Source organism: Hemibagrus wyckioides, linkage group LG05 (assembly GCF_019097595.1).
Source record: "Hemibagrus wyckioides isolate EC202008001 linkage group LG05, SWU_Hwy_1.0, whole genome shotgun sequence".
Lineage (NCBI taxonomy): Eukaryota > Metazoa > Chordata > Actinopteri > Siluriformes > Bagridae > Hemibagrus > Hemibagrus wyckioides.
The window spans coordinates 6615207-6641107 of NC_080714.1; the positions used below are offsets into that span (position 1 = coordinate 6615207).

At 39.6% G+C, this 25901-nt stretch overlaps 2 protein-coding genes across 4 annotated transcripts; both read right to left on the reverse strand.

The window, feature by feature from the left end:
* Positions 1–202: 202 nt before the first annotated feature.
* On the reverse strand, positions 203–7602 carry foxb2 (forkhead box B2). Its single transcript, XM_058389061.1, has one exon. The coding sequence runs from the start codon at positions 2068–2070 to the stop codon at positions 1138–1140; it is 933 nt and encodes a 310-aa protein (XP_058245044.1). The 5' UTR covers positions 2071–7602; the 3' UTR covers positions 203–1137.
* Positions 7603–10554: 2952 nt separating this feature from the next.
* On the reverse strand, positions 10555–25486 carry LOC131352586 (beta-1,3-galactosyl-O-glycosyl-glycoprotein beta-1,6-N-acetylglucosaminyltransferase-like). 3 transcript variants are annotated; one of them, XR_009204532.1, is made up of 3 exons: positions 25408–25486; positions 15017–15083; positions 10555–14519 (listed from the first exon to the last, which is right to left on the reverse strand). XR_009204532.1 is itself a non-coding variant. In XM_058388796.1 (2 exons), exons 1-2 carry the CDS (start codon positions 23046–23048, stop codon positions 20062–20064), a joined length of 1377 nt encoding a protein of 458 aa, XP_058244779.1. In that variant the 5' UTR covers positions 23049–25389; the 3' UTR covers positions 17968–20061. The 3 variants fall into 3 exon arrangements, 1 of the variants encoding a protein (XP_058244779.1); XR_009204531.1 differs by lacking the exon at positions 25408–25486 and adding an exon at positions 22951–25393; XM_058388796.1 differs by lacking the exons at positions 10555–14519; positions 15017–15083; positions 25408–25486 and adding exons at positions 17968–21340; positions 22951–25389.
* Between the last annotated feature and the right edge of the window lie 415 nt (positions 25487–25901).

The following is a 25901-nucleotide window of genomic DNA, read 5'->3' on the forward strand; positions in this document are numbered from 1 at the left end:
CATGCACGGGAATTCTCTGACATCTGCATTCATGCTGCTTTGATATCTGTTTTGACAGCAGCACGGGTTTAACATTTTCGGCACACAGAAGGGAGGAATAACTGCACCCAGACTCGGGGTATATGACGAAAAAAAACAGAAAGGAGTCAAGAGTAAATGAAATTATATTTATTTTAGAAAAAAAGGCATTATTATAAATATTTCAGGAGAATACTGATATCCCCAAAACATCTCATTTGAGTTCCTTATCTATTCACCACGATAAATAATTAAATATATTACAAATATACCATTCCCCATATATTAGGCAATTCAATTTAGCTGTGGAATTAAGGCTGTTTGTAGGAAGAAAACCATATTTAAAAGGAGTTGAGGACCTGGTTAAAATAGTCCTCGCGTGTTTGTAAGCACATCATAACAGTTAACATTTCTGTACAATAAAACATTTCAACATCTTTCCTTGTGTGTGATTTTTTTTTTTTTTAAAACAGAAATTTCACATTTTGACTTTGGGTTCATTTAATTAATGACAGCATTTCTTCCTAACACAGTGCATTCCAGAAGAGCGTCTTTACAAAGGCAATCATGCATGCCAGGCATGCTATAATGTGTACAAATATTATTCAATATGCATTAAATTGATTTGACTTTATACAATTCCATAGCACAGAATTTACAGAATACAAAAGTCATTTACACAGTCAACAGGGAGTCGAAGGAAAAGCAGAGTCAAATGTTACAGCCTAAATCCGGCTCTTTCGATTTATAAATGGTACAAAAAAAAAAATTTCTCGGTAAACACTGACAAAGTTTTGTCGCGCTTAATCATGATTGTTACTACACATATAGAGCCTACCTGCAAACAGCCTACCTAAGTTTTGCAAGAGAAGTGCAATATGCAAAAGAAACAGTATGTATTTTATACAGAAGGGAGAGGGAGAGACTGAAGGAGAGAGATAAATACAATGCAGTTATCAGCACCTAAAAAGCATCTAAGTTCACGATGAAAGAAAACAAAAATGTCACACTCCGGGAGATCTTTATCAGTCTCTTGTGGTTACTTGTATGGAATTGTGTCCAAAGCATGCAGCAGTACATACCCTCACATCACGACACTCTTACTGTGTCGCTTTCATTTCAGGACTGCAGCAGAGAAGGATGAAGAGATCCGGTTTTGTCCTCCATCAGATCCGTCGCTTCTCTGTCCATCCGAGAGCAGTGCTGAGCTGCCCCTGGTGCCAGGCCTGTCAGAGATGGCACAGCACCTAGCGTCGGTGTGGGCTTGATGGGAACAGGCACAGCAGGCATGTTAGGGCTTCCTGTGTGGTGGTACAGCCCCTTGACCGCCACCCCAAACGGCGGGTACTCAGATGAGACAGGGGACGATTCAGAGAGCACACCTACATGTGGCCACACAGAGTTGACCACACTGGGTACTGAGTAACCCAGGTGGTGCATGACGGAGGCGATGGGCAGCCCACCCGCCATCACCCCCTTGTAGTCTCGTCCGATCAGGCTCTCGATTGCAAATGGGTGTTTGAATCCTCCGCTCTGCCCACCCCCGAGTGCGTAGCTCTGGAAATGGGACAGACGCCCTACAGTGCCCAGGTAGTCAGGGTGCCCCATACTAAGCTTGTTTGCGTGCTGGTGCGCATGATGAGGGTGATGGTGCTGGGCATGAGGGTGGTACGGGTGAAGGATGGGGGCACTCTTGCACGCGCTGTGTTCCATACGGAGCACCTTGAAGCGCTTGCGGCGACGCAGGAAGCTGCCGTTCTCGAACATGTCACCACAGTCCGGATGCAGTGCCCAGAAACTGCCCTTGCCGGGCTGGTCAGGGCGGCGTGGGATCTTGATGAAGCAGTCGTTGAAGGAGAGATTGTGACGGAGTGAGTTCTGCCAGCGCTGTGTGTTCTCACGGTAGTACGGAAAGCGGTCCATGATGAATTTGTAGATGTCGCTGAGGGGGAGCATCTTCTCTGAGGAGTTCTGGATGGCCATGGCAGTCAGAGAGATGTACGAGTAAGGAGGTTTCTGGTCACTGTAGGAGTTCTTGCCTGGCCGAGGCATGGCTTTGGCTGATCTCGTGTTTCTTTTCAAAAATATCTGCGCTAAGCAATGTCAGTGAGTAATCTATTCTGAGAAATCTTTCCGTTGGAAAAAAAAGACATCCATCATCAGGTCCAGTGCATCTATGTCTGGCCTATTTATTGCTCCTAAATCTATTTCTGGTTTCAATCACAAAATCAGATCAACCAACGTGTAAAAAAAAATGTAAAAAAAAAAATAATAAAAATAAAATAAAATAAAATATCGATCAGACTAATTTAAGAGCCGCGTGTTAAAAGCGAAGAAAAAGATGACGCACACGGTCGCTATTTGAAAGACTTTTAAAAGTTACCTTGTGCGCCATGGGTTCATGCGTCCTCTCTCAACGCGTGCCAAGTGACCGGAGCTGCACTAACGCCGAGCTGCAGCATCACCACAGCCCGACTTTTATGCGCTCGTCGCTCCACGACCCTTTTCGTAAGAATATTGGAGGTTCCGACCCCCTGAGAGTCAAGGGGGGGAAATAGAGGGAGGAACCAAATTTATATGCACTTACAGGCAACTTCATCTGTGCCAATCGGAGGGCGTTATTAAGCGCGCCGGCAAATCACGAGTCTAATAATGTTAATGCGCCTCGGGTTAAATCATGGCGTGAATAGTATAACTAAACAGTTTTTTTTTTTTTTTTGAAGAGGGCAAAACATATACTAACATTGCATTAAATATACATAGCATAAGATTCTGAAAATGAAACCATAATAATGATATTTAAAAACAAAACCCTTGTATCATTTCTTTTTAAATATCAAAATGAATCATGTGGGCTGTCTAGTAAAATCAGGGTGATCTTAAAACTCTGCGTCTTAATCGCGTGATCTGTTTCAAAATTAAAATTCAACAGTGTTTGCAATCTTATTATAACTAACTATTATTGAGCGTTTTCTGCATGTTAAGAGCCATATGGACAGTACATGGAAACATCAGACAGGAGACGTAACAAAATTTGCAAAACCCAAACAAAGCCAGAAAAAAAAATTAATACTATTATATTGTGCAATAAAATTAACAGTTAATCAGATCCAACATTTATCCTCAATTATGTCAGCGAAGTAATAGAGGTGCCTATAAAGTTTCACCGCCAGTCGTTAAACTCTAGTTATAGAGGCCAGATTAAATGAATGAAACATCATACCAGACTAGTAAATTAATTTTATTAGTAGTAGTTGCGGTAGTAGTAGTAGTAGTAGTAGCAGTACTCGCTCATCATAAATAATTTGGGAGAATGTATTAAAAATTAAAATAAAAAAAACCTCAAGAAACCACCAGCACAGGCTGAGGCGCGCGTCCCCGCGTCCCTGGGTTCACATGCGCATTGCTAAAAGGGTGAAAGATTTAAAGACCTGTTAGTTATGTTTGAGCATCCTATATAGTCGACTTGTACAAAGGTAATAATCAGAACAGTTTTCTGAGCCCTGGTGCCGGTAAACAGCATAACAAAAGAGCCGGCGCACTTCGGACCACAGCGGCGCGGCGCCTCGGCGCGTCCCCGCGGGTCGGGGAATACATTACATTAATTAGGCCTTCCGTGATTTACCTTCCTGAGAGAGAGGTCCAGCGATAGGCTATAATTAAAAGCGCACCGCTTAGATTATGTGATGAATATTCAAAGTGGTGTCAATTAATTCCAGCAGATCTCTCTCATTACGATCCTGAAAGTGGTTTTAGTCCTTCAGCAGCTTAAAGGGTCATCGGTGAACAAGTGCCCTAAAGAGATCGACACCTAACTGTCAACATATTCGGTTTAGCCGCTGAATAATAACCTTTAGCACATGAGCCTGAAATTTGTGTTTACAAGTAAGACACTGGAAGTGTTAAAAGTTTTTTTTTAAGAGACCCCATATCCAAAATATGTATTGATCCTCAAGATGGTTCTTTAGTCACTTTGCCTGGATCAACATGCTTTTTTTTTATTTGCAAAACACTGGTTTTCTCATCATGGTCCATTTGAAAGGTCAAAGCTTAAAGGTTTGCTCTGAAATTAAATTAGGGTCCAATTATTTGCCCTAAATCAATTTTAAATGCTTACTATATCTACATTTTGAACTGATAGTAAAAATATAAAGGTTGATAGAGAAACCTTTGAGAGTTCTTATCCCTAAGCTGTACCTTTTCTTGCTATTGGTATGGTGCCACATGTTTTGCACTTTTAAAATGTATTTTTTACTTATAAATATTCACTATTTCTACATTTCCGGAAGAAAAATACATATTAAAAACACATTCGGGAGGCAATATAGCAAGGAAACATTACAGACAACTATTGTTTCCCATCCTGTCAAAAACAGACAGATGTATTCATGCATCCAAGTATAATTCTCACTTAAAAAAAATGAAGGCACATCTAAAAACATGTGGAAGCTCTTATTGATTACACTCTCAGGAAAAAAGGGCACTAAACTGTACCGTTCCTTGCCGCCGACATAGTACCCTCAAGTACACGTTTTGTATAGTGTAGCATTCAACCTTTACTTGAAATGAATAGCTATAGTGCTATATATACTTTTAATCTTTTTCACTAAACATACACTTTTTATCTACATATTCAATAGAAACATGCGTGCAAAAGGTACAAAAGGTACAGCACCACATCAGCAGCGAGAAAAGACACGGGTTAATGCCCTTGTCCCTGACAGCACATCAGTGTATGGTGCTTTATTTACTTTTCTTGACTGGATCTGATTTTCTTTATTGTCACAAATCACATGTTTATGCACAACAAATGAAGGCACATCCTAAAACATGAAATTATGCTTTCAGGTTTTCAGCAAAAGGCTGATTTCACCAGTAAGATGATCCGAATAACCCATGGTTTTTGACAGTAGACGATTTATGAACATACAAAACTGATCGATGTGAAAAAATATAGTACCATAAAAAGACCCAGGTGATGTGCAAATGGGCAAATGAATAAACTGTGGGTGTTAAACTGTCCCATCATACACCACAGACCTGAAAATAAGGCCTTGTTGTTGATAATGGACAGAACCAGCATGGGCGCCAGTAACGTCGGCAGAGAGACTGGTCTCAAAAATGTGAAAAATGGACAAGAATATTACTATTATGAGGTTAGCTAACTAACCTCAGGTAGTAGTAAGTGGGAGGATGTGTACATGACATGACATTTTAAGTTCAAGTTCAATTTCTGTCAAATATAACAATTATACAATAGCTTCGGAATTGAACACATTTCTTTTGTTTTAAGATAAGGTTAAATGTATTAAACTTCTAGAGACTTCCAAAGTAGATCATATCTTTAGATACCTAAAGGTTATTAGCAGATTTGTTAACTTCATTCTCCAGACTAAATATACTGCAATATTACAAAATATCAGTGTGTCGATAGTGTGGCAAACGTTTTGGCGTATAGTTTGTTACGTCTGTTGTTATAGTTGTTCTAATTGGAACAGATGTACTGTTTGTAACTGATGGCTATGGGAAATTTTGTAAGGATGTTAAACATAATATATACATAACAATTGCTAAGATAAAGTCATTTGCAGCTTAAATGTAAATTGATGCCATCATCCAAGACAAACTGGATGTCCTTCTCTAGTTTCTGCTGTAGTTTTACTTTCATTAGGCCGAGCTACAAGGATAACAACGTTAACTAGTAGTAGCAGTAATAGAAACCTGACCAGCAGTTAGCATGATGTAAAGCAGATGCTGTAACCATCGTGCATTATAATAAACTTTCATTCATTCATTCATTCATTCATTAACCTCTTTATTCTAGTCAGGGTAACGGTGGGTCCAGAGCCGATCCTAGGAACACTGGGCATGATGTGGGAATACACCCTGGATGGGAATGCTAGTCCATCACACACTCATTGACACCTGGGGTAGATTTAGATCAGCTGATGCACTGAAATGTTTCTGGGAGGTGGAAGGAGAACTCCGTAGCTCAGGATCGACCGGGTGACTCTGGAGCTGTCAAGCTTGTCAGCTTTATTTTGTCCCTACATTTCTATTTTGTTATTTAATAAAGTATGCGTCTAGGCCATTTTAAAGCAAAACTCATTCATATGACTACTAATAAAATATATTAACTTTAAATACACACTGGCTAGTTTAGAAAACAAAAGTGCTTACCGCCTTGTTTATTTATGGTTACCAAATAAACCTGGTAAGTGCAGTTTTTCCAGATGCTAACTGGTAGTCATGGGTTTCCATTAATTGTTGGCTACCAGTGCAAAACCAAGCAGCAGAAATTGGACACCAAACATATGGCTTGGAGGTAAGCGGGGGAATTTGTGTGAAAGTGATGTTTCCCTGAACAGCTCCTTTAATATGTTGTGGGAGTGTCAGCCTTAATACTGTGGGCTCCAAGTAATTATTTCTCACTGAACGTGATCTTTTTTTGTTGCCGCGAGAAACCTCACGGACTAGACGTATTAATTAATGAAATAAATAAATACAACAGCCACTGCTTGTGTTGTCCCTTGACAGTGAAGGAGAGTGTGAAACACGCATCTGAGGCTGCACATCACTGACACGCGCCGCATGTTCAAGTGTCACGGTGAGGCCCGGCGAGGCTGACGCGGGCGCGTGCCTCCGTGATGTTGTTGTTTGTTGTCGTTTTTTTAGATCAATATTAAACCTTCTTCCCCACAAAGCGCCGTGTTAAGTAGACGCCACGCTGCTGATACGCATAAAGAAATTAATTAGACGGGTTTTTTTCCCTCCACTCTCTCTCTCTCTCTCTATCTTTTTTCCCCATTCAACTCCTGGACAAATAACTACTTGTAAAGCGCACCTTCTGGGCATATCGAGCATATGCTTGGAATTATCCTTAATGGACTAATTACATAAATTACTCGTTAATTTTACAGCACATCAATTATAAAAGATATATCAATTAATTTTGCATAAATTAAAGGGCTGAACGTGGCAAAAAAGGAAAGTGGGAGATGAGCGCGCGAGGAGGGGGGTCTGTTCTGGGGCCGCGAGGCGAAGTGCGTGTGCGCGCGCGCGCGTGTGTGTGTGCTTGCGTTTGTGTGTGTGTGCGTGTGTGTGTATGGGGGGGGTGTTGTTCGTCTGTTTGTTCCAAAGATGCTAATAATTATTTTTGCAGCTCTGGGCAAAAGACTGCAGCTCTCATTTTGGAATAGGACGTGAAGAAAACCGCAATCAGAGACACAATAATAATGGCAGAGACCCCTCGGTAAGTGATCACGAGGCATTTAAATCAATTAGAGCGGTCCTGTTGGGAAATGGAGTTCACAGCCACTTCATGATTTATCGATACCGATTAACATCGTGATCACTTTTAATCCTCCATAAGGACACGGCTTCAATTGATCAGGTTTTTTAACTCCGTGTTAAAAGGCCATGAATCTTCCATCCAGTTTGAAAGCCCATGTTTAAGCCACATGCTTCCTGACACGAGGAATATCGCAATGATTATTCAGATATTTATTGTGAAATCCCATGGAACTGCGAGATAATATTATCTTGTGCTTTTTTTTTTTTTTTTATCTCGTGACATCTTGCCAAACCACTTCAACACTGCAGGTATGCTAGATCCCTACCAAAAACAACATTTCAGCTTAGATTATATTCAAACGAAGTGACATTAACTCATCAAGTTGCATGAACATCTCGTATTTACAAGATCACAAGTTAATGATATTAACTCACACTTGTGACAAGTCACAAATATGAGATAAAAAAAAAAAAGAGTGATATTAAATCACAATCCTGAGAAAGTTGTTGGGAATCCTTCATTTTTATGGGATAAAAATGTCACAATTTAGAGATATTAACTTGCAATTGCGAGATTAAAAAGGCACAGATGCGTGAAAATAGCACACTTGGTGATATTAACTCGTAATTGTGAGCTGAAAAGTATGAGAAATATGCAACTGGCTTTTTTTTTTAATACAAAGGCAAGTTAATATAATATCATTCACACAGTTGTGACATCTCTCAGTATAATATTCTCTCATACGTGGCAGCCTTGTTTTGAAAAAAAAATTCTATAAGTTCTTGTGATAAATTCGGTTCCTGCAGCGGGGAATATGATGTGAGTGGACAGCTGTAGGTTTTTCACAGCCGAGTCCATCCCATGTGTGCCCCCTGGTCTATGTGTTTAAAGCAGACAAACACATTCATTCATCTCTACCTGTCAGCACTGAGCCACTCACACAGAACCACACACACACACACACACACTCATAGAGAACAGAAAACTGTACCATATACATATATAAAAACAGGCACACACACACACACACACACACACAAAGTCATGTTTATATCCAAAAAACCATCTACATATTTTCCCTGAGAATATTATAAAATATGTATACTCTAACTCTATTTGGAATTAGAAATAATTACACCCCCCCAAGCGCATTTATACATACACACATACACAAATTAATAATGTAGTCAATAAAGTAATTAGTGCTATGCTACATTTAGTTATAACCCTAAACACAACTTCATTACCCAAATGTAAACCTTTTAAGTTAACCTTTTTTTGCCGAATATATGGATTTTTTGTGTGTGTGTGTGTGTGTGTGTGTGTGTTTGGGGGGGAGGTGATGGGGTTCCCTATTTGGGGACCTGCCACATATCTCCACAAAGCCAAAAGCTGTCAGATCTCCCTAACCTTGTGGGGACATTTGGTCCCCACTAAGATATAAAAACATGCCCACACACACAAACACACACACACACACACACACACGCACACACACATTTAGACTTTCTCTCTCACTCACACCCAGTCACACTCTCTCACACACACACACACGGCCTCTCTCTTCTTTTCCCTCCCCTGGTGGGAGCTTAGTGAATCGTGCAGTTGGCTGAGTTCCAGTCTGTCTCTCCCCATTACCACCCCCCCTCCCAATCGCCCCTAAGGGGCACCAGTAGCCCTTATCTACTACAACTCATTCTCTACAGTTGCATCTTATGTACCGCATCCCTGTCTTTTCACTTACTCCATCCCTAACATCATCATACTGAAGGTCCTGCAGAGTGACTCTGAACATGTCCAGCAAGTGCAGCATGAACATTTGTCTGTTATAACCAGAATCTCTTGACACTTACCATGACAAGTCATAATTGACGGACACCATTGTCCGATAACATCATTTTAAAATATTAGGGGGAAAAAATCTCTGGCCACTTTAGTAGAAATATCTGTACACTTGCTCTTATTATATAATAGCGCAGTGCACAAAATTATGCAGGTCAAATGCTTCCCATCTCAGTGATTTTCTCGATGCCAGACTGACTGTTTTAAACCTGATAATCTCTGTCAATGGTCTCAAGTTAACAAAAAATAAGAAAAAAAAAAGTAAACAACCATTCAGGTCATTCTGAAGGCCATGTTGAGAAAAGATATCATAGAAGAATTGCCATAATAGTTAAATCTGATGGGAAGGTCATTCAAATAATCACTCATTACAACCATGGCATACAAAAAAGCATCTCAAAACACACTACACATAAAAACCTGAGGTAGAGGCAGGATCCATCCCTGTCTGCAAGAGTGGATTCAGGCTCACAGAAACTGGACAGCTGAAAATTTGAGGAGCCTGATTTGGAGCATTATGGCTGACTATACAAAATATAAGAAAATCTGGTTGCCCATGAAGGCTGTCCTTATAAATTTACAGTTTAATTATTTGTTTATTGATTACCGTAAGCCATATTGTGTCTTTAAACCCAAATGATTTAAAAGGTGGATACCAAATGATCTGTGTGGAATACTATTACATTACTTGGTAGGTTCATAGCTCAAACTTAACAATAAAGAAGCGCACGCCTGACACCAGAAAATGTTTTGACTGATCGACTATACATTTGGGGGAAAGGGAAAATTGTGTAAATGAACATTTAGACAAAGGAGCAATATATTCAGATACTGGAGCAATATATTGACTTTGCTTGCACAATAATCTGTTTTCTTTCCCCTTTTTTTTCTATTTTCAGCCTATATATTATGAATTATCGTGTGCCAGGAAGATTTTCACTCTCAAAAACAATGGCATGTTTTGTATCTAGAGTATATATATGTGTCAGTGTGGTGAATGTGGGAATACAGTGCCAAGCTTTGTATCCAAACAGTTACAAAGCCAACGGCAGAAAAAAATGGCAAATCACTATTCGCCAAGTTGCTACTACACCACTAACCGCATCTTACAAAGATGGCACAAATTAATATATCATCAAATCTTAGCCGTATCTTAATGTTTTCACTGCTAGCAGCTTCACCCAACAGTAGCTAAATGAAGGATCAGAATGCATGATTAATAGGTTATGTTTGCTTTAATGCTCACCAATGTTTCCCAAGTTTTCTTTCTACTAGAATATCAAGCGCATGCTGATGAAAACAACAGAAATAAATAAATAAATAAATAAATAGAAATAATAAAGCACTTGGGCTAAGAGTTCAAAATCTTCCAACCCCCTGCGCTATGAAACTGTCTCTCCCTGGCTATGAGGCGTCAAGTATCGGAGCCGGCGAGACGATCTCCTCAATGGCCTCTCGGATGGCTCCGGCTCACAGCTCACCCTACGCCAAAACTCTTAATGCGCTCGCCGACTCACTGCCTCGGATTTTCATAAAAGTCGTTTTCGTTGCCCTCGCTGCCCAGTGTGCGATACCGAGGCTATGTGTAAAATAAATGATGTATATAGCTGTAGGGGGAAATCCGACCTCCCCCGGCACTACCTTGGTGTCCAAGGAACATTGAACATTAGATCCTCGTTTAGTGAATAAATAAGCATTCAGCTGAATGGCGGTGTTAGCCACGGACTTTGGTGCATATTTTACCAGAAAAGGAGTTAAGCCATTAGGGAGTTAATATCAAATAAATCTCCACTGGTCGGGCAGGCAGAGAGGGACCGGCGGCTCTGCAGCGCCCTGTTGGGTTACTAATGACCTGCGCAGGCTTCAAATGAAGCTGTTATATGCATGTCATTTGCAGTATGTATATATTTATATATTATCTTCTAATTGTGTTTGAGAAGAGAACAAAGCCACGGCCACGGCATTTAGGATAACGGCCTTAAACGCTTTGTAGAGGACAAAATAAACTTGTTTCAATTAGTATGTGATGGCCTGAGTGAGTGAGTGAGCGAGTGAGTGAGCGAGTGTGTGTGTGTGTGTGTGTGTGGGTCTACAGATGAAAAGAAACGTACAAAGATGTGGTGCCTCGTGGTCTTTGTGTTAGGGTTCGACACCATCCCTCTTTATAAGGATCTAACTCAGTTAATAAATTGCTCATTGAGTTGTTTTTCAGTATTGCTGCATTACTACCAGACTTGCAATTATGTAGTAGTCTATTTTTTTAAAAAATGAGGCAGGAAAGAAATGATCTGCATCCAATTTGTTACATTTTTTCCCCCCTCAGTATTATAAATTGTTTATATTTGTTCCACTATTAACTTAAACTCCCGGCTTATTATTCAGTTATTCATCTAACAGCATATTAAGTACTATGAATAATTCAGTAACTACAGTGAAACTAATAGACCTTCCTTACGTATATATACTTACGGGAATGAGGAATGCAAATCCGGACACTCGTACTCGTTTAAGATTTTCTCACATGATGATTGTAGTATGCTAGACTGTCATGTTAGACATCCTCTCAAAGATGTGTTTTTTGTGCCATATGGTTTTCGGGATATTTTGCTAGTTTTGCCGTGGGCTTTATCGGTGGATGGTGTGGGAGGCTATTAAACTTATGGTTACTTGGTGGTTATTAAGGGTGAATGGGTGAGCAAATGGCACGTAAGTAGCATTAAAACCACATTGTGGCAGTTACGTACTATAATCTGAACATTATTCACAAATCCCAGCAGTTTCTCTTGATACAAACATCGAGCAACAAGGACAAATGGAGGTCATAAACAATGAAGGCTCCTACTTTGTTTTTAGCATTGCACTATCGTTTGCGATTAGCTAGGCGTTTCTGATATAAAGTTTATTCTACGTTTTAGCCCATTTCCACCGCGAAAAAGTATTTCAGCGTGCGCCTCTAGCTTAACTAGGTACTAACGTTTACCAAAAGTAAATACCATTCAGTCATCTTTAACACTGCAAGTTTAAGAGGACTTTCCCCTTAAATGTTCTCGAGGCTAATTAAAACTTCAGGGGGAGAAAAAACAAAAAATCCACCGAGTTCTCAGCAGAGCTTCAGAGCCATCTGGAGCTCTCCCATTCTTTCTCCTTCCTTCACTTTCTTCATCTTTCTCGCTGCTGGCGCAATTAAATACACACAAGAGACACTGCTTAGTAAACAGCGTTACACATTCTGTTTGAATTAGCCTCCCATTCTCCACCAACAACTGAAACATCCATACAGAAGATTGTTCCGATTAATCATGGTCTGACATGCCACTCACTTCTGACAGCTACTAGCGCGTCGTTGTAAACTGGGACGCTAACTCTGCTTCAGTGTTAGCACGAGGCGCACTGTTTGTATTCATTCTGTACACAGTGATATTTTCTGTCAGGAGACAAAAAAATAAATAAATCGGTTCTTTTTAGATAAATAAAATACCATTTTGCCCGAACCTGCAGACGTATCAAACGGCCGGGAATCTAACGTTATTTGGCGATACTAAAAGTAAATTTTATTTCTGTCAGTTGAAGCTAACTGTGTCATAAACTGAATTTACCTTTATATTTACACTACACAAATTCCTGCGACACACAACTGGTAACACGTAACCCAAAAAGAAAAAGAAAAAACCCACATCTTCTAAGCGTTTAAGTGCAACTTGCCATCTTTATTTATGATGTGAAAGATAAATGTACTAAAAGAACCCGAAAGGAAATGATAGATATCATAGTTTGGGAGAGATTGTGCGGTTTGTAGCTAACCATGGTCCAGTAATTAGCATGTGCAGACGCTACGTTGGTTAGCAGTCCTCGTGCTGAGGAGTTGATGAACTGTGCCAGAGATAAAAGCCTGGAGCCACACACAAATAAATCTGTCATTTCACACGTTATCATATTCATGAGTGTGTGTGTGTGTGTTTGTGTGTGTGACTGCAGATGTTACAATAGTTGTGCTTCTCTAAAATGTGTTTGGGAAGCGATCGACAGCTTTTTTAGACCAGAAGTTTTTTTTTTTTCTTCTTCTCTCAGGGAGCGAGAGTACATGCTGCTAGTGTTTTTGCCATTTGGGCGAAAACGAGCGGAGAGCTAACGATGTTTGTCGTGTGACTCCGAGCCGCCTGTTTGTTTATGCTAGGCCAGCTCTGCCCAGCGCCGCCTGTAAATAATTACCCACCCTAATTATGGCCTGGAGTTAGCGAGTGTGCTAAATGCTTTTCTGATGAGCACTGCCCTGAGTTAGCAGGTGCTGGGCCGGCCCTCCTAGGGACTCAGATTGAAGAGGGGGGCCCTCATCCCTGTCTAGCTTTACCTCCTTCCCTCATGTCCCACAGGCTGAACGCGTTGTGTGTGTGTTTGCACCCCCAAAGAAGAATACCCCCCAAAGAATAATGTGTTTTACGCAGGGGGGGGTGACTCTCCACACGGGGAGTAGGAGGGTGTTACTCTGTGTGCAGCTGGCCCCTAATGCGAGATCCATTACACTGCCCTAAAAATGGCCTCGTTTTTAGAGAACTTGGTCATTAGGATGTGTCTTGCTGACAAAAATCAAAATCAAGTGTTCAAACTCCGAATAAAAGCCTGTAAGCTCCTCGGATCATTTTGGTAAAGTTTTCATGGTGATAATGGCTGCTGCCTACTGGGTCCATCTTTAATCTGACTTCTGACGACGTTATGCTTTATAAGTCTCAACCAGGTACTTGGAACGGCTCAATAAAGAAGCGAAATGCAAATGAGGTTAATGTCAGGTGCTGAATAAAACATCATACGCGAGCCGGCTTTACCGTAGGTCTGTGTCTTCGTCGAGAAAGCTGCACACGGGGCCAGCTTGCGTTGGCCTCGACTCTGCGTGTTATTTGGTAGCATGTCGTACCATCAAACTTTTACCCCCCATGATCGTTCCCAGTCTGTCTCCAAAAACTTGCGCAGACTTGCATTATGTCAGCTCGCGCTTTGCCACCCCATTTGCTGTAGCCGTACCGCTGTGAGCGCAGACAGACTTATCAATCAAACGCGGCTTGATGGATTCTTCAGAACGACGGAGCAATCGCCTCAGAAGAGCCGAGGAGTCTCGGAGCGTTTTGTTTTTTTCTTTTTTTCTTTGACATAAGGGTATGCAAAGAGTGTAAATGGATGAACGGTTGATTGATTCTCGCCAGCGAAGCTGTCGACAGCAGGAAATGTGTTTTTGCATTGACTGTGTTTGCCTGGGAATTTGCGCGGGACATGAGTTATCGCGCACGGGTTTGGACCTTAAGGCGATTCCACATTAATGTGTATAATGATGACAGGTCGGAGGAGCCGAGATCCGCTGTTTAACAGCCGTTACCTGTGGAGAGACGGAGAGAAAGAGGAGAAAAGGACTAAAAGGCTGGGAATATATTAAAAGAGATGGGTAAAGCAGCTAAACTAAGGAGACAGGAGCGGGATAAAGATATAAATAACCTGGCCTGGTTACAGATGAAATAGCATTGCTTTATTGCTGGTATTTGCTAATACAATCCTTTCACTTTCAATTGAGAATATGGCGTTGTAAACCGTATAAGTGTCTATCATCCCTAACAATTAGTGAAATCAACATAAAATAAACTGCCCTCACCAAAAAAAAAAAAAAATTGACTGACTAACAGCTAGCTGCTAAAACACAGGCCAAGCTGTTCAAGCTAAAAAGTGTCTGCTAAAAAAGGAAGATTTCTAAATTACCGCTTTAATTCTGACTCGAGCAACACAGCATTAAAGAAATTAGAAAATCTCAAACACTTTTTGGTCAAACAAGGACTACATAATCAAGTAATAAATAGTCAATGTGATTAGCGAGTTGCTTACCTGCTCAACATGTGCTTCAGTAGTTTATCTGGGCTTCAAGCTCAAGCCTGTTTTACAAGCAACAGCTCTGAAAAAAGGAAAAGTAGAAAGCAAAGAAATGTACTGGAATGACAATTATACATAGTATATAGTGTCATATAAGTGACATAACCACCAAAATGTCAAAAATGTCAATGTGGCACAGATAAATGACTAAATGTGTTCTAGGTAGCAGTCAGGCCTACCTTGGTGTATGTGGTAAAGATGTGTGAATTTTACATTTTCAGTGGTCAAAAAACAAAACTAAGGGTGTTAATGATATACACACACTTAGATAGATAGATAGACAGACAGACAGACAGACAGACAGACAGACAGACAGATAGATAGATAGACAGATAGACATACAGACAGATGTAACAATCAAGCACACCGAAAAATGTCAGAATCTTAAAGTTTTACATTTAAGGTTTAGAGAATTTAAAGTGAATATAGAGACTAATGACGTGTTTGAAAAAACAATAATAATAATCAAAATAGTAACAATAATAATAATAATAATAATCAAAATAATTTCCCACACTTTACTATTATCATTATTATTATTATTGTTATTATTATTATTATTATTATACAGTGAAATAAAAATAAATTTTTTATCAAGTTTTTTGTTTCAATGGGCAATGAAACAGCGACTAGATGAACCGATTCTTACAGTTTACACACCGTACTTTTCGCTCTAAGGAACCTTAACGAAGAGATCATAACTCTGAATAGCAGGAAAAAAAGCACTTTCTTTTTTTTCTTTTCTTTTCTTTTTTTTTTTTTTTATAACAGTAATTGTAATGCGCAATATGCGTACCAATTTCCCCGTCAAGTTCACTCTTCTCATCCTCACCATATGCTTCACATTCTCATCCTGCCTCGTGTGGCTTTTGGGGCCACAAAACACGGCTAGATCGTAAATAACATCGATTTCACCAAAATAGTCAGGGGGGAAAAAAATAATAATTGCACACACTTTTAGTAGCATGTGTAATGTATATTTACAAATGACACTTACAAATACATTTTTCACTCTGGTGTTTATACAAAAATAAATAAATAAAAAAATAGCCTCAGGTTTCAGCGATATCCAAGATGTAATATCGTTCACCGTGCTCTAATTATAAGCCTCACCTAGCTTCGGATTCAGATCTGGTCTGATCCTGTTAAATAACTCTAATTTATGTTGAAATCCTAACCTATGATTAAGCAAAGAAACGAAGCAATTATTTTCATTAGCATTTCATCAAGGCACTTGCTCTAAAAGCCGAGTTCACTCCGACCGTTTCCACGCGTTCAGCCAGTGGGGGGCAGTACAAGTCCTTTCTTTCAAAGTTATCTGACTCGAATGCCTTGACAAGACGGACATTGTGGTCTGAACTGATGCTATATATTTTTTTTTTTATCTACAAATGACTTTATTTCCTTGTATTTGTTTATTAAACCAGTCAAAAGAATAAGCTTTAACGATGTTTAATGGGAAGATAACACCGTGTGTGTGTGGGGTGTGTGTGTGGGGTGTGTGTGTGTGTTTGAGTGACGGAAATTCAGCATAACTGTCTGCAAAAATGGTACAAAAAAAGGATATAAAAAATGAAGAAAAATGAATAAATCAGTTACAGACACACCGGCATGATGGCAATCAAGTGTATCCACACATTTAAATAAGTTCTCAACATAAAATGGCACGTTTTAACCATCGTCGCAAGAGCACAAACAACATTTTAATTAAACCGCCTTAAAGTTACTTAACAGTGAGTTGCTTAAAATAAGATATACTCAACTCCAGATTTCAGATCCGAACCGCTATGCTATACACACACACACAGACCAAATTAGCAATTAAACTGCAACTGATTTCATTTTTTTCCCTAATTTCCCCAAAACTCATAAAACTCACATTCCCCCCCCTCCACCTCGCATAAAACTTAAAAGCAAACATTTCTGCATGTACCATTCTCCTTCAAACATAAATTAATCACTGTAGATACTTTTTCTCTACTTTTCTAAACACACACGGGGGTCCCATTACATAGCAGTCAATCTTCAAGAGACAAAAAAAAAAAAAAAAACCACACAACAGCAAAGGAAGAGAAACCCATTCTCGGGAGACAAACAAAACCATTAATTAAAACAAGCTCTCAAGCATCAATCTCTCTGCCTGTCACAAAATTATCATAATCTGAGAATGTTGGGAGTCTGCAGAGTAAACAGTTAATTTAGGGAGCATTAATCAAAAAGTGGGTCTCTCTCTACCCCTCTCTGTGCTTTGACACTTGCACTTCTTCATCCAACTGCATTCTTTACACCCAGTGCGGGCAACTTTTCCATCCGGGATCAATTTTAAAGTCCAGCTGCATGCAAAAAAAAATGTTCTAGCGTTACTGAGAAACGCACAAAGGGATGCGGCGCAGAGGTAAGTTTCAACCTTTCGTACATTATTCATTAACTTTCCAGTCAATGGGGAATATCACTTTGGCATAAAATAGCTAGTCTTGCTGTGCTATCGGCTTTGTATGCAACTGACGGTGAAACATATATGAGGAAAAAGGGAAAAGAGTTGAATGGGGATCAGTAACAGCTATTTTTTTCCTCAACACTGTTATGTTACTTCTTGCTTCATCTCAGTGGGTATTATGTGAAATATCACACAATACAATATCTAGCAAACTACACTGGGATGACGTTAATAACTTTCTGAGCTAATCTTTTAACTGTAAATCTATAGCACGGATCTAATTACAATTATACAATATTATTAATTATAAGTACAGACTGTAAAATGCAACTTGCTTTACCAAAAAGGTCATCAGTATGGTAAAGAGAGAGAGAGAGAGAGAGAGAGAGAGAGAGAGAGAGAAAAGAAAACTAATAAAAAACGTTGGCAGGAAGTACAGTGGTTTTTATTTCATTTTTTTCATGTTTATTTTTGGAAATTGGTTTTAATACATTGATCATTCTTCTTTTCACATCTTAACAGTAACACTCTGGACACATTAAAATGTTTAATCTCATTCGTTTTTCTTTAATAATTCTTTAATGCGTAATTATATTCTCCTCTTGAACTTTTAAGCTTTGCCAAACTAGCAAGCCAACGAAAAACTCTAAAATTAATAGCGAATCGAATAGCTAATTCGAATATTGTGAAGCTATTAGGAGTTATTACAATGCAAAACAAAACAACAACATACAGACGTACAAATCATACACAACATACACACAGACTAGGGGAACGTGGAAATGTTCCATTGTTTTCCATTTATCTTGCCGTTGAGCAGGAAAATCACTGAGCAGGGCAGATGGTAAGAGTCGATCATCCCAGATGAGTACACATGAGTGGGTTTTGTAGGTCAATATCCGGTGGTGCGAAGTGTGAAGGAAAGACGGTTAGGTTTCCAAAACTCATGTTTACATTGTTTTGAGTGTAAGAACAAAAAAAAAAAAACACACACACCCACGATCCACTATGTAAATGAAATTCCCTATTAATCCACCGTTATTGTTAAAGACAATAAAGTCAGTGAGCTAGATATCGCATACATGGTGGATTTGGCCACACAACTGAACACATATAAGAATGTATTATTTAGTTCGATTTAAATTGTGACGTGTTTAACATTACAAAAGCAGTTTAACGCAAATCCAGATGTAGATGTAGAGCCGTAACGAGCGAGCCGGAGGCGACAGAAACAATGAAATACTCCTAGGGATGACAGGAAGAAACTTTGAGAGGCACCAGACTCAAATCATCCTCTTCTGTGTGACGACTTACATACATTCAGAAAATGCTATAATGTTTTTTAAAAAATAAATAAATAAATAAATAAAAGATAAAGCATTCCATGACATCTTAGTTTATGAAGGAGAGACAAGGAGATGAGTTAATGTGAGTACAGCGTAGCACAGTGCATGACATATATTTAAGAAGTAAATAATAAGGTTTTAATAACATTTTCTTAAGATAAAGGGTTTATTTTTATTGTTTTAGGAAGTGATTAAAACTGGCAGGTTAGCACGTCTGATATTGGGCTTTATGAAAAATAAAATGTAATTAAATATCCAAAATGTGGCTGCCTGCAGTGTCCTGAAGACAAATCTCCTTCATAATTGTCCCAAAAGAATCGTTCAATTCCATATTTCTACATGAATTTGGGTTTGCTACAGTAACTACCCATGATGTGATATACACTATAAAGACACTATATGACCAAAGGGTACACTATAATGGGACACCCCTCCAAATTATTGAATTCAGGTGTTGTTTTTCAGGGGTTGGGCTCGGCCCCTTAGTGAAAGGAACTCTTAATGCTTCAGCATACCAAGACATTTTAAATAATTTCATGCTCCCAACATTGTGGGAACAGTTTGGGGATGACCCCTTCCTGTTCCAACAAGACTGCACACCAGTACACAAAGCAAGGTCCTGACCTCAACCTGATAGAACACCTTTGGGATGAATTAGAGCGGAGACTGTGAGCCAGACCTTCTCATCCAACATCAGTGCCTGACCTCACAAATGCAGTTCTAGAGGAACGGTCAAAAATTCCCATAATCACACTCTTAAACCTTGTGGAAAGCCTTCCCAGGAGAGTTGAAGCTGTTATAGCTGCAAAGGGCGGGACAACTCCATATTACATTCATGTGCATGTAAAGGCAGACGTTCCAAAACGTTTGGCAATAAGTGTATGTAGACACCTAACCATCAAACCCATAAGTGGCGATCTGCAAAGTTTGAAGCATACAATATTATTTCCCTTTTTTGCCATGGAATTAGAGGTTAAAAAGAGGTCCATAAAGATATGATGTGAGAGAGAGAAGTTGAGTGTCCTTCATGTAGGCCTGCCCTCACCCACACTGAACACTGTCAGGTTCACCCCAGGCCTCCTCAAACAACGTCACTAATGCTCTTTGGGCTGAATTGGCATAAATCCTCACAGAAGTTGTTATAGCAGAAAAACTCCATATTAATCCCAGTTGTATTGGAATGAGATGTTCAACATGTAGACAGGGAAGTGACCCAATTAATGATAGTTTTTCAGCGCTTTGTGTCTGAGGTACTTCTCTAAGCATCTAATGGCTATTGGGTCAAAATCAGTGTCAAACTTATTAGCAAACAAGTGGTGATGATTTACTATCCACTGCAGGTCCCCAGCCCCGTACACACAAATATCCCGAATGTGAATACCCTGACAGGCAGGGTACACTGCATCTAATGCCCCCTCATGTCCAGCCCATTTGATTACCCGGGAGATGCTGTAAATATCTGTGATGTCATATTTTGGATGCGCACGAAGGAACCCTGGGACACCAGGGATGCGTTGCATTGTAGCCCAGATAAATTCATCAGGGCTGTATGTATCATTTAACCATGACATCAACACCTGCGCTTTGGGGTCCTCAAGCACGTAGCGTACAAAATCACGACTCACCACTATGTATGCACCACCTGTGAATATCTTTATACCAAACGGTGGTGGACTTTTGTCTTGGTCGGTTGTCTGGATTCTGCCATTTATCAGTTGGTGTTGTTTTTTCCATCTGTACCCCTTATTAGCGGGTGTGATCTGAGTCTCCAGGCTGTTAGCACCAGCTAGGGCTTTAAGGGCATGCACTATCTCCAGGTTGGTTTTGATGGGGAAGTCCTGGCCACACAGGTTGATGAAATATTTCCAGCGGCTGCTGACCTGGTAAAGATCCTTCATGCAATTGATATCAGCTTGGACGCGACTCCAGCTGGCATAGACCACCTCTTCCTTCTTGCTAGCCAAGAAAACGTTATCGATGCAAGAGACAATGGCACCGATCGCCGTAATAGTAGACTGTGGGGCTTTTTTGTCCACATGGATGCAGTAGAAATTCTGAGGACTGTATATGGACCTGAGAAGCCTCTCGAAATTCTGCACCTTGTGGTGAACGACGATGGAATATGCCACTGGGAACGCCTCTTCCTCCTTGCTCAGTGGGAACAGTAGGTACTTACGAGTCCTCAGGAACATTTCACAGTCTTCTGCCTGCTTGACATATTGTTCATCTGTGATCCGTGTTATGTTCTTAAAGCCCTTTGTGATGGTCAGAATCTTAGCGTGTTTAATCTCATCAAGGTCACCCTGTAAAATCTTCTCGCAGTTGCAGTCATCCTCTGGAGTTTCATCATCTCTGAACATCAGTGATCTGTAATTAATTCTTGCCTTTTCATTGACGATCAGAGAGATCAAGAGAATGAGAACACACAACCAAGCTCCAGATAGCAGCAACATCCAGGATCTTCTCTGCCTGGTGTTTATTAAAGCCATCAGCAACCTGTAACAGTTGTTAGGATTTTTAATAACATCACAATCGTGACTAGATGATTAATATTGTGCCACATCCAACACAATTACGGACTTTCTCTAACTGCAACTCCATTGTAATCCAGTAGGTGTCTAACTAAGCCTTCATTTGACACTTTCATGCAGTAAGAGTGCCTGTTTTTTATTTGTTCCTGGATATTTACCCCAGTCTTTCCTTGTCATTGCATCATTTTTGAAACTTCCCCCATTCCTGACTCCTTCATATATTAAAGATCAGCAATCTGCATTATCTGACTGATGAAATAGGAAATACATCTTACCCTGACCATGCTGTTGAAATATGATGAAAGTGGCTGGTTGTTCTGCTTTGTGAGTTGCTATAGGTCCAGAAGCTACCTAGAACCAGGGACACTGCACTGCACAGGAGTATTCATTAACTAAAATAATCTACATTTCTGGTATTTGGTAGACGCCCTTATCCAGTGACTTACAATACCTCACTCTTATACAACTGAGCAATTCTGGGATTAAGGGCAGCTTTGTGGACCTGGGATTCGAACTGACAACCCTCCAATCAAAGTCCCCCATGACATACCTCTCACAATGACCATGAGTTTGATATATCATACCAAGTGTTTGGTTGTAGCAGCTAGAGATCTTACTAGTTTTGTTAATCTTGCACTGGTTACCTATTCCTAAACTGGTCACCAGTTCCCATATCCACAAACGGTCGACATTTTGCTTTTCCCTACCTCTTACCACTCACTGAGAGTATATAAGTTGGATGGATGAAGCTATCAAAAGCATTGTATAGATCAAGCAAACACCAAAGAACACTGAATACCTGATATAAGTGTACTGGGAAAGAGCAAAAATGTTAATCTGATTCCATTGTTTAATTCTTGTGGAAACTGTGACCTACTTGGACCTAAATTTTAGACTGATCGGATCACGGCCATGTCTGCGGCTTCAACAGCACCATCCTGGCTTAAGCAGTAGATGGCAGCGCTTTCTGTAACATTGCTTTCTCCAAGTCTCAGTCAAAATAGTTCTCCTGGTAATATTTAGATATTATTTTTTAAAAATTCAGCTTATAAAGACGTCACTTAGACCATATTTAAAGAGCAGATATAGGTGCTATTTCTTTTCTAGACGTTGCAAGCAGTGTGACAGGAATGTGCTAACATCTTTTGTGTTAAGCATTACTTAACAATGATACGATCATTTGATTAACGGACGTCAGGTTCTTCTTTTTTTATTAAAAAAAAATAAATCACATAAGAAAGCCGGAGACGCTGCACTGTTCTGAAGTATTATTCCAGAGAATATTTGACTCAGATCCATTACTTTGACTGCTGGCTTGACATTCATACAGCATGTTCCAGACAACTGCTTATTCTGCTTGTTATTATCTCTAAGGACCTGTTTTTGTGGCTCTTTTCCCACAATGAACATTCTTTCATTGGCTTGGAGAATATTTTGGTTAAGTAACTTGGATTCGAAATTCTTGGATGAATCAAGCTCTCCAAAATATGTTTGGTGTCCAATTTTTTTTTTTTTTCTTCTCCTCTGGAGCTACAAGCCAAGAAAACTAAACTAAAGTTAAAGTTGAAAACTAACCTTGTGTGTGTTGTCTTCCTCGTGAAGAATAAAGCACTCCGTGCTTTAATCCATGAGGTTGCCGAGCCTTTTGGGTTTTTTTTGTGCACCAAGCCCATCCGAATCCGTTTATTTTTGCCTTGCCCTGTTTAGACCACAGTCTGTGTTTAAACCTGTCTGAGCCTAGCCCTTTTTTGCCAGGTCTAGACCACAACCTGTTTTTTTGACCCGCCTTTGCATTCACCCATGGGATTTGTTTATTTGGGTTGAATGAAGAAAAGCCCTCTTGCATTGTGCCCTCACAGCCCATGTCAACATAAGCAAAGCCTAAAATATAATCGCTGCAGATTGTGTTATTTACATGTGTATAATATACATTTAAAAAAAAAGGCTAATCTGTATATTATATTATTTAGATTAAGGACACAGAGTGTGCATTACTTACATTCATAGCCCCAAGGAAAAAAAAAAATTCTTGTCTGTCTATCTACTTTGGCGTAAGAGGAAGTTGTGGTAAATTAGCAAGCTTGTTCCTGTCATGAAATATTTGGCCTCCTCTGTATTTATTAAAGACGTAACGTATTGGTGAAATATCAGTATCTTGTCCTGTCCCGGATCTGTTTGTTAAACCGAGCCACGAATCCATTACTGCTGGATCGAGTCTATAGACGAATAGCGGACAGTCATATCATTGTATCATATCACAGTTTTCAACTTCAGCAAAAAACCCCGTGATCAAAATTAGACAAGAGTGACCACTGCTGCACAAAAGAACATTCCAACTTAATATTTAAGGCTTACAGTTACAGGCAAAAATGAATAGGAAGTGTAGTGGCTTCGAATGACTTCAGCACATTCTGTGGAACATCATTACTTTCTCTCACTTCCCTGGTGTGATCTTGATGCGTTCTTCTAGTAGTCTGCAGAAAACATCCCACAAACCATGACACTTCGTCCTCCACTGATCACTAAACTTCTTCCACACTTTGCGTTCAGACTTCCCCAAGTTTGATGCCAAACATACTGTTTCCTAAATAAAAACCGCTGCCAACCCTATGTGGACTGCGAGGATGACAACAACCTTCTAATTAATACACACACTAACATTCTACATATGCTGTATCTGCACCAAACAACTGACTGTACAGAAGTGCAGAAAGGACATTGTTCATATCACCCAAATGAGGATAAATTCCCGTTTGAGTCTGGTTCCTCTCCCGGTTTCTTCCTCAAACCATCTAATGGATATTTTTCCCTGCTACTGTCGCCTCAGGCTTAGGGTTTTTTTTGTTTCTTATGTTCTGTCAAGCTGCTTTGAGACAATGTTCATTGTTAAAAGCGCTATACAAATAGAATTGAATTGAAATTGAATTGAATAAATGAAATTTACTCCCACTTTGGTGCAGTTCTCTTCTGACCACACGACATGGTTTGGGGGATGACTTCTGCAGCAGGAGTTGGGCCTCTTATACAGCTACATAGCAAGGTGAAGGCAAATGTTATCAGAACTTCCTTCGGCAACACATGGTTCCGTTTCTCCGAGCATCTCCCAATCAGTCCGCAATTTTCTCGTTAGACAGAGCTCCCAGTCACACCACCAAACAGGTAAAACAGTTCCCTGAATCCAAGAACACAGAGTCCTGATCGAAACCTGACTGTTTAGTTACTGCTAAGAAATCACCACAGTTACCAAACTCTGGAAAAAAAAAAAAAGTCTGGAAGAAGTTTGCACCAAGATCACATCAGAGCTGCGTTAGAAAATAGTTTCTGTCCTGCAGTCGCAGATGTGATGAAGTCTTACAGTGGCTAATTTTTTGACAGCTGTAAGGTTTTTGTCTTCAATTTTGGCATTGTTTTTCCTTGATTGTATTTTTTTTAAATAAATAAATGTATGTTTTAAGTGTTTCCTGTTGGTCACTGAAAAGTAACCTGGATACTTTATTGATTTATTTTATTTTTTTTCTAACTTTTTGATTCACTGACATTGTCGAACAAGCAAAAGCTTTTATGTTGTGAGAAAAAAAAGGAAGTATTGTGGTCAAGCAGACTGGTACATAGCACAAACGGGAAATTGTCCGTTGGGGAATTGGGTTTTCAGTCTTTCTGTATGAGACGAAGCTGGGCGGTCAAATTAAAGTTGTTGTTTTTTTTAACACTTTTCCATAATGGCATGCTGTACATTTCTTAAAACCACCTTGACACATTACATAAATAAAGAAACATAATGCACAGGTGGAAATAAGGTGTAGAAAATGACCGACAAATGAAGGTTTGAAATATATTCAGAAGGAACAACCGAGCACCGAGGTACCACCTGTCACAAGTTATTCTTTACAGAATGTAATATGGTCATCTTTATATTCAATGAATTAGTTAAGTAATGCATTATTACAAGAAATTAAAAAGAAAGAAAGAAAGAAAGAAAGAAAGAAAGACAAAAAGTATAATGGCAGTTAAATAATCTGCATCAAATCTTACCAAGTGTGGGGGTTTGGTTGTTCTGTAGCTTCAACAGAAAATCTAAAGCAAAATACCCACTTCCTGAACTCTCTCTCTCTTTCTTTCTCGTTCTCTTTCTCTTCCTCTCTCTGTCTCTCTCTTTCTCTCTCTCTCTCTCTCTCTCTCTCTCTCTCTCCCTCTCTTTCACTGCAATACTGTTGAGGCCCACCTTATTAGATGTGTTAGAGACAAACACATTTGCCCTGTGATGTGGGCAAATATGGTTTCAAAAATAAAAGGGCACCAAACAAAACTAACGTTCACAACCAGAAGCGCATGAACTGTATCATAAATCTGTATTTTACTTCACTTCTACTCATACGTGGATATTTATACCAAAAGTATACCAAAGATGTGTTATTGTCAGCAATCTTGGATTTCCAAAGGAAAAACTCAGGGGCTCTTTGGATAGCTGAATGTCGACCCCCAAAAATCATAATTCCAACTGAAAATGTTATCTTTAAGGTCTTCTT